General features: G+C 40.0%; 1 protein-coding gene across 1 annotated transcript; it reads left to right on the top strand.

Moving 5' to 3' along the window:
* The first annotated feature begins 750 nt into the window (after positions 1 to 750).
* Positions 751 to 9,489, top strand: LOC118644061 (kinesin heavy chain-like). The gene is given in 17 exon segments (XM_036295090.1): positions 751 to 1,710; positions 2,224 to 2,365; positions 2,759 to 2,932; positions 3,053 to 3,321; positions 3,423 to 3,669; positions 3,747 to 3,983; positions 6,760 to 6,792; positions 6,795 to 7,105; positions 7,185 to 7,395; positions 7,510 to 7,535; positions 7,538 to 7,654; positions 7,748 to 8,032; positions 8,154 to 8,339; positions 8,462 to 8,665; positions 9,020 to 9,250; positions 9,252 to 9,315; positions 9,461 to 9,489. Coding segments are annotated over 17 exon segments (2,910 nt in total). The 5' UTR covers positions 751 to 1,551; the 3' UTR covers positions 9,475 to 9,489.
* The last annotated feature ends 480 nt before the right edge of the window (positions 9,490 to 9,969 follow it).

Raw genomic sequence — 9,969 nt, 5'->3', positions numbered from 1 at the left:
AGACACGCAAGGCAGATTAATTGTGATGAGACAACAAAGTTCTTAATGTTCTATTCATTTTCGTCATCAGGAAGAAGCGCATTTCACTATGGCTGTGATGTATGCGTATATAGATCTATATAAAGAATAGATCTATATAAAAGTAACAATAATAATGATAATATATCCATGTAAAAAAATTTTTCTTTGTTATTTCATAAATTTACATTAATTTGCAAGTAAAACAAGTAAAATAAAAAAGTAACAATAATAATAATAATATATCCATGTAAAAAAATTTTTCTTTGTTAATTATTTCATAAATTTACATTAATTTGCAAGTAAAATAATTTATTTGAGTCATATATTAATTTTAAAAAATTACATTTTAATTTAATATAATAAATAATGCTATTTAAAATAATTTTTGAGTTGAAATTTAATTTAATTTGAACGTAACTTAATTTGTTTTTCAGTGTAACTTTTAACTATTTCAAATTAATTTTAGTTTATACTCCAATAACAATATCTATTATTAATTTTATTGAGAGACGCACATAACAAGAGCGATTATAAAGAGGAGGAAAAAAAAACGTCGCGGACAGTTTTGCACTTTGAAAGGTGAGGCGAGGCAACGCGCGCTCGAAAAGCACGATGCAGCCCCTAGAGCCATAAAAATGACAATAATAAGAGTGTAGGTGTAGGTGTAGGTGTGCGGCGTATGTAGCGCGCAACGCAACGTCGCCGTCACGTCTCCCCGACTCCTCGTCCTCGTCGAGAGAGAGACTCGTCATCGATTGCGCGCGCGCGCGAGGCGCAGCACTCGGGGAATTGCTCGCTCGCTCGCAAAGTTTCTCTGGAGGTAGGTAGATAGGTAGGCCGCGTAGCCGCGCCACACCATCGCCGCGCGATCGCCTCCTCGTCCTCGCGGCCCGCAGCGGAAGAGAAACGTTACGCGCTCGCGATTTTCGAATCGAACGAGAGCGAGCGAGAAAGGAGGCCGAGAGGGAAAGGGAGGGAGAGACAAACAGACGGACGTAGGTGCGGACCTGCCGAGGCGTCATCGTCGCCCGTCGCGCCTGCCACCCAAAGTGGGCCTTGTGGCCCAGGATCAGGCCAGTCGGTCTATAAACCTCAAGCCACTCATCGGCCGCCGCCATCTTGCTGCTCGACGAGAGAACGGTGACAGACACGGGCCTGCTGCTATCGGAGCAGAGCGGAGCGGAGTAGCGGAGGTAGGAGGGGAAAGCGAGAAGGAGACAGATATAAGTGGACGACGGTCCCTTCATGCGGTACGCGCCTATGCCATCCCGTCGCCTATGCCTCGCTCCATGTACAATCGCAGCCGAGGATAATCAGAAGCAACGCAGAACAGCCTAAGAAGAGGAGGTGGTGGAGGAGGAGGAGGAGGAGGTGGAGGAGGAGGTGGTGGTGGTAAAGAAGAAGTAGTATCGGTCGCGCCGATACCAGAGTCGAGTGCTAGGTACACACAGATCTACACGTACACACATAGACAAAAGCGCGCGCGCGCGCACCTTCGTCATCGTCTCACCGTCGTCGCCTCCACTCGCAATGGCAATGGAGACGCCGAGGGAGCGAGAGATCGCTGCCGAGGACAGCATCAAGGTGGTCTGTAGGTTTCGGCCGCTGAACGACTCCGAGGAGAAGGCCGGCTCCAAGTTTATCGTCAAGTTCCCGTCCGGTAACGACGAGAACTGCATCTCCATTGGGGTACGTGAAACGTGGATTCTCGGCCTCGATTTCCGGCCCGGGATTCGTTCCCGTTTTCCCTCATCGTTGCATATATTGTGTGTAACTATAGATGTTGTGTCTATAGTGGGTCTATGAATCATAGAGCACATGTCCTTTAGAATTTTCAAAGTCTACTCCGCACATTTTGTGTGCTGTATTAGCAACTCCTTTTTAGATTTAGCTTTTTATCTTTTTCTAATTTTTAAAAAGAGATCAAGGAATAAGTTGAACTAAATTGATAGAAATAGATATTAAGTGTTTATCATTGGAAAATGCAACACATACATGATAAATGCAACGGTGACTCTTCAGTGATTTAATATGTTTCATATAATTTGAATTTTGCAAGCTTTTAATTAAACATTTATTATAAATTGATTGCTACAGTTGGGAAATAAGGGAGATTTTACATATTTATAGCTATATAAGAATTATTTTTATTGAGAGCGTTTTTTTCTGTAATTTTTTATACATAATGTATATCGATTGTAGGGCAAAGTATACCTCTTTGATAAAGTATTTAAACCAAACGCCACGCAAGACAAAGTTTACAATGAGGCCGCAAAGTCTATCGTCACAGATGTTTTGGCAGGATATAACGGAACCATTTTTGCATATGGTCAAACATCGTCAGGTAAAGAACTTTTCAAGATTTATTATAGAACAGGTGTTTACTGACTAGAAGAATTTGGATAATCCAAAATCTCGCTTTCATTGAAACTCTGAGAACTATTATCTCTTCAAACATTTGATTTTTGTTTTACAATTATTATATGACTTTTGTTTGAGACTTTTAGATAAGAAATTTTTAGCTAAAAATATATCACATAAATTGAGATTTTTAGATAAGAATAAATCACTTTATATTTGTATTTAAAAATGCTTCAATTTTATTAAGCAAAAACATGGAAAATGTTTGAAAAATTAGTAATTTTTTTCAGAATTTAAGTACAATTTAAGAACAATTTGTAAAATTAAAATTATTATCAATCATGATACATATTATATTTGAGTTTTTCATACACAGGTAAAACGCACACGATGGAGGGAGTCATCGGTGATCCTAACAAACAGGGCATAATCCCGAGAATCGTCAATGACATCTTCAATCACATATATGGCATGGAGGAGAACTTGGAATTCCATATCAAAGTATCGTACTTTGAGATTTACATGGATAAAATCAGGGATCTTCTCGATGGTAAGTCCTCGCTTGATTTTATATTTGTAATTGACATTAATATTAATAATTAAGTAATGCTTGTACAATCAATATCTCTGCACTTCTCAAAGTAATCTCTGTTTCGATTTTCTGTTTTAGTATCTAAAGTTAACTTAAGCGTACACGAAGACAAAAACCGGGTGCCGTTCGTGAAAGGCGCGACCGAGCGGTTTGTTTCTAGTCCTGAGGAAGTGTTCGAGGTGATAGAGGAGGGCAAGTCAAACCGGCACATCGCCGTGACCAACATGAACGAGCACAGCTCACGTTCCCATTCCGTTTTCCTTATAAATGTTAAACAAGAGAATTTGGAGAATCAAAAGAAACTCTCCGGCAAGTTGTACCTCGTCGATTTAGCCGGTTCCGAAAAGGTGAGAATCGCACAAGAAAACGTGTTTTTAATCTCATTTTTTTAATTTTATTATTACTGTTATATTATACTTTTTATCTTCCCTATTTTGCGTTTTACTAGGTTTCTAAAACCGGTGCAGAGGGAACGGTGCTAGATGAAGCGAAAAACATCAACAAATCTCTGTCTGCACTTGGTAACGTAATCTCGGCCTTGGCTGACGGCAATAAGACTCACATTCCTTATCGTGACTCTAAGCTAACAAGAATCCTACAAGAATCCTTGGGTGGCAACGCCAGGACCACAATCATCATTTGTTGCTCTCCCGCTAGTTTTAACGAATCCGAAACGAAATCAACTTTAGATTTCGGTAAAAATCTATTATATCTCTTTGACCTGCGACAGCACATTGCTCTGTTCGACAGATTTTGTACGTATTCGTTGTAGGTAAACGCGCCAAGACTATCAAGAACGTTGTATGCGTGAATGAGGAATTGACGGCCGAAGAATGGAAGCGCCGTTACGAACGTGAAAAGGATAAAGTGGCGCGATGGAAGGGCAAAGTGGACAAATTGGAGGCAGAATTGTCACGTTGGCGATCTGGTGAGACTGTTAAACCAGAGGAGCAGGTTAGCCTGATTGAAGGACCAGATGTTACCACACCGATCACCGCATCTATTGAAGGTAATAAAGACATACATTATTATAAATACATCCATCCAATTAAAGCTAGCGGCACACTTGTTTTTGTGCTGGATTGCTTGCGATAAAAATACTCTGTTTTGATTGATGCATTTCTGAAGATGGATGGCTTAATGTCTTACATATTAAGACAATAAGATGAATACAAAAGAAAGAATTGTAAAATTATCTGTATAAGTAATCTGTATAAGATTAAATTACATTATGGTGTAAAGATACAAAGTAAACCATTGCTCATGATGCCATGATGTCAGTGTACGTCATGTATAGTGAGCCAATAAAAAATGACCAAAAATGGGAGCACGAAATTAAAACGCTGAATAATAGCGTTTTTTACTGGGCAGAACTGAGTGCGCACTGGAAATTCATTGAGTTCAGGTGACACTGCCGGAATGCACTAAAAGTGTGAGTTTTTTGCATTCCCAACTAAACACGTCTATTATTCTCAGTTCCATCTCAGTGCGGTTTTGTGGCGCATTTTGTGCCATTGTATTTGAAACCATGGAAGAAGATTTTAAGATAAATGCATTTTTATTGATTTTCTTCTCGCTTTCCCATTATTTTAATCAGTTTTTGCATTAGAATTAAGGACATTATAATATTAATTGTTTACAAATCGAAAGAATAATGAAGAGGTCCCAAACAGAGAGTCGAAATGTTTGTTGTAATATATGCGAATAATAAATATTTATAATTATAAAAAAAAACCTTTAAATAATAACGACAACGTCCAGCCAGGCTTACATATGCTTTATATTAGGAATTGATTTTTATTTCGGAAAAGTCTATGAAATAGATAAATATAAAATAAAATAATATATTTGTATATATATAGTATTAATACTATATTTATACAATACATATTGTTTCACGTAATACAAAAATCTGCAGAAACAATGAATATATATATATATACGTACTTACATCCTTATCCGTAAGGTTATGCATGACTTGACCAAAGTTTTCGATCTTTGGTGTTTTCCGCGGATCTTATTTTAATAATAAGTTATCTTCATCACTACTGGATGATGACGAAGAAAGCAAATGTAATAGTCCAAATGCTAACCGTGCATCTCGTGAATTTGAACCATCCCGCGAAGCCATGTTGCACTGAACTTTAATGCGCACTAGTTCTCCCAGTAAAAAACGTTATTAATTGCGTATTTGTGTCACTTTTATGTGACTTGTAGCTTTGCTTAGAGATTTGTTTTTTATTCCTGCACTGCTGCACTAGTGCAATAAGTTAGAACGAGAAAAAATATATTTGTCTTATTCTAACTTATTGCACCAGTACAGCAGTGCAGGAATAAAAAACAGACCTTAGGAGGCTATCGCGCACAGGAACACTGAAATATATAGACACTTAGGCCGGAATTCATAGTCGAATCTTATTCAAGTTCCAGCTTAAGCACGATCTTGAGACGTCAATGCTGTTATTTAATTGGTTAAGTAAGTCTCAAGTCGGCTCGAAGCTAGACTTAAGACAATGCTTGAGCTTAAGATCGGTCTATGAATCCCGTCCTTAACCACTTTTGCTACAAACATACAATAAGGCCCGGTTCCACAACTCACGGTTAAATTAACTGGCCGATTATTCCATTGGAATTGACCAATCGTATTTGTTAATTTTGCTTAACGACAAATACGATTGGTCAATTCCAATGGAATAATCGGCCAGTTAATTTAACCGTGAGTTGTGGAACCGGGCCTTACAGATCATACAGTATGTTTTTAACGTTGCTCGTAGTCGAGGTTTTGCTCAATAACACAGGCTATCGCACAGGAACACTCAGGAACATTTTGATGCACTAAATGCAGCTATTATTGAATTCTTGCATTTTTGATGATTGACTATTGGCTATTACCAGAGAGGAACCTGAGAGCGGTCACCGCGGCTTTTTTCGTGTGACCAATATTTGACTAGCATCAGCGCCAAACATGGATGTAAAGCCCGTTCTACATTAATTGCAGTCGCCAGTTGCAATTTGCAACACCCAATAAATGTCGAGCTTTAACTAGAAACTAAGCGTCTATTGGATGTCGCAAGTCGCAACTAGCTGCTTGCGATTAATGTAAAACAGACTTTACATCCACGTTTGGCACTGATGCTAGTCAAATATCGGTTGCACGAAAGAGGCCGCGGTGGCCGCTCTCAGGCCAGTATTCATAGTCGGATCTTATATTTAAGATCATCTTAAGTACTTTCTTAAGATGCCATCAGCCAATCACAGAGCTGTATTAGCATCTTAAGATATTGCTTGAGACGATCTTGAAATAAGATTCGACTATGGCTGCGTTCCGATATTCACTGTTAGTTGCTGCCAGTACTGAAAATCTATAGTTTGCGTCACATATACTGTAGATTTTCAGTATTGACAGTAAATATCGGAACGCAGTCTATGCCGGTATTCATAGTCAAATCTTATTTCAAGATCGTCTCAAGCAATGTCTTAAGATGCTAATACGGCTCTGTGATTGGTTGATGGCATCTTAAGACAGTACTTAAGATGATCTTAAATATAAGATCCGACTATGAATACCAGCCTCAGGTTCCTCTCTGCTATTACTTTAGGCTACATTCCAAAACGTCCTTTCCGAGGAAAATTTTATTTGATGTAATATAATAACAGAATACGTTACGTGTACTATATATTTCGAGTAAAATTTTCCTCAGAAAGGACGTTTTGGAATGTAGCCTTAGACTACTGCGTGTACAAATCATGAATTATAAAATATAATAAAACTCTTTATTTTGTAGTCAAACTAGACGACAGTCCGATGCCTGCTACTCCGGCGGCGGTCTCATGATTGGTTCGCTTTCAAACGAGGAGAGGCAGAAGCTTGAGGAGGAACGCGAAAGGCTGTATCAACAATTGGACGACAAGGACGAGGAGATCAATCAGCAGTCACAGTATGTCGAGAAACTGAAGGAGCAGATGGAGGAACAGGAGGAACTTATCGCCAGCGCAAGACGAGATTACGAACAGTTACAACAGGAGATGAATCGAATACAACAGGAGAACGAGAGCGCTAAGGAAGAGGTGAAGGAGGTGCTGCAAGCGCTGGAAGAGCTTGCAGTTAATTACGATCAAAAGTCGCAAGAGGTAAGATTTCCTGAATGATGGAAGAGACTGTTGTTCAGGAACGCAAACAAACTTTTGTTCTTATTACACTAAATTTCAGGTCGAGCTGAAGAACAAAGAACAGGAGTCAATGTCGGAGGAGCTTCTAGCTAAACAAGTAGCTCTGAACAACACCGCATCCGAGCTACAACAGTTACGCGACATGTCGACCCATCAGAGGAAACGTATCGCGGAAATGCTAGCGAATTTCCTGAAAGACTTAGGAGAGATTGGTGTAGCTATTGGTGGCGAGTCTAACGAAAATCTAAAGGTAAGGATATATTATTTCCAAACAAAAATAAAGATTAGATTATATTTTTTAAAATATATTTGTTTAATACCAATTTTGTTAGTTTCGCCAATAACGATCTTGATTGAATTTACGATCTCTCCGCCGGAGAGCAACGGTAAAACTTGGAGGAGGAATTTACAGTGGCGCGACTGTTCATAAGCAAGATGAAGTCTGAGGTGAAGAATATGGTCCAGCGATGTCAGGGATTGGAAACCTCCCAAGTAGACTGCAACAAGAAAGTGAGTGCGGCTCGGGTTTCACGTCATCGCATTAATCAATTTCTTCTCCACATCGCTCACCTCTAATCAATCTTCGTTTGCGTAAATATTTAGGTTTCCGAGTACGAGAAGGACTTGGCCGAATGCCGACTGTTGATATCGCAACACGAGGCCCGTATGCAAACGCTAACGGAATCTATGAAGGAAACCGAAGCGCGCAAGCGAGCTCTGGAAGAGGACGTGGACGCGTTGCGCGAGGAATGCGCCAAGCTGAAGGCCGCCGAACAAGTACAAGCGGTTACCAACAAGGAGAAGGCCGAGGAGAAGGAGGCGGCAACGAAGATGCGAGTGGCCTTGGAGGAGCAGATGGATCAGCTGAGGGATGCGCATCAGAAACAGGTTGCTTACTTGTGAAATACATTTTAGCTGAATATTGATTGAATTTTTATTTGTTTAATTTTGGATTTACATCCTGTTTTCCTTCAAATTTTCTAACATTTTGGGCCTAACACTATTCAAGGTTGCCGCGCTCAGGGATGAACTGTCTGAGAAGCAGGAACTGATTAGCGAGCTCAAAGATCTCAATCAGAAGTTCACTCTGGCGCATCAGCAGATGCAGGCCGATTACGAACGGTTGAAGCAAGAGGAGGCTAACAAATCGGTTAAACTGCAGGAGCTTTTGTTGTTGAACGAGCGCCGAGAACAAGTATGTTTGAACCACAAAATTCATACGAGATAGACGAACGATCTCTGTTGATTGCACGATCCAAAGTAGATTTATGAGCGTGTAAAGTAAGCTTACAATCACGTCGAAATTTTCGATTCCAGGCAAGGAAAGATCTCAAGGGTTTGGAGGATACGGTAGCCAAAGAACTGCAGACCTTGCACAATCTGCGCAAATTGTTTGTCCAGGACCTGCAGGCTAGAATAAAGAAGACCATTAACGCGGAGGATAACGAAGACGATGGCGGTTCTCTTGCACAAAAACAAAAGATATCCTTCTTGGAAAATAACCTGGACCAGTTGACGAAGGTATACCATCGACATGTAGAATGGACTGCTTGATGCAGTGAAGGGGAAGCCGAACTACGTGTTCAATACGAACCAATTGAATTTACTAGAAAGAGACGAGAAAGACTGCAACCTATCTTCCCCTCACTCTATTCGCCCGGCTTTTCTTCCACTGCGTCAAGTAGTTCATTGTACATATCGATGAGGTATATAGTTCAGATATGTGCAAATCACACGTCTACTTACGGATAGATTTTCCATCAATACGTCACTATTAGATGTAGCCAATTTATAATTAAAATTTGTTCTTGTTTCTATTTATATTTGTGCTATTAATATATTGATTCCATATATAATAATACGTTTGCATTATAGGTGCACAAACAGCTCGTCAGAGATAACGCAGACCTTCGCTGCGAGCTACCTAAACTGGAAAAACGATTGCGGGCGACGATGGAGCGCGTCAAAGCTCTGGAGACGGCGCTGCGCGACGCCAAGGAGGGCGCGATGCGAGATCGCAAGCGCTATCAGTACGAGGTAGACCGGATTAAGGAGGCAGTCCGGCAGAAGAATCTGGCGCGACGCGGGCCGAGCGCACAAATCGCGAAAACCGATTCGGGCGGGCCAGCACCACCTGAGTAACGTCAACGCCATTAGAACCGGCAATCGTGGTAAGGAGTAGTTTAATCCTCTATCTCCCTCCTACGCCTTCGAATCGTGTCAGTTAAAAATTGCCATCGTCTCTTTTTCTTCCTTTTGTTTCGTTTTTTTAAGTCTCACTTTGTATACAATCATCTTGATTTTCCCTTTTTTTAGATTCACTTAATTAAAAAGCCTACGTCGTACGGGTTTGTTTGATTTTATAAAAGGAATGACGGCTTTGTTCTCCTCCTCAAATAACTTCTGCACTTTTGAGTAAGTGGGTCGATTTTGTTACGCCTACTACCTTGGCATAAAGCTTCTCGCGCACATTTCATTATAAAGGAAGTAGGAAGCGAATATGAAACAAAAAAGTGAACAAACCTTTCGACGTTTTCTTTAAACCTACAATTGAATCGGGTTCTTTTGCATGATGAGTCTATTTATTTCAAATGTTTTCTCAGTTGTGATTATTGCCGTATCATTTAAGTATATCGAGAAATCATGACGATTGGTTTTGCGAAATATGAAATTTTATTTTGACTGGCCAATATTACTTTGTACGATGTATATTTATGTTTTCCTCTTTTTTTCCATGTTCCTGATCACACACACACAGATATGGGTAAACAGCGTACAGTGATCGTGATCGCATAATGCCAAAATACCCTTCACTTTTACAGAAA

This window comes from Monomorium pharaonis, unplaced genomic scaffold (genome assembly GCF_013373865.1).
Source record: "Monomorium pharaonis isolate MP-MQ-018 unplaced genomic scaffold, ASM1337386v2 scaffold_613, whole genome shotgun sequence".
NCBI lineage: Eukaryota > Metazoa > Arthropoda > Insecta > Hymenoptera > Formicidae > Monomorium > Monomorium pharaonis.
The sequence above is the reverse complement of the archived record's forward strand: the minus strand, read 5'-3'. Positions and strand labels throughout refer to the sequence as shown.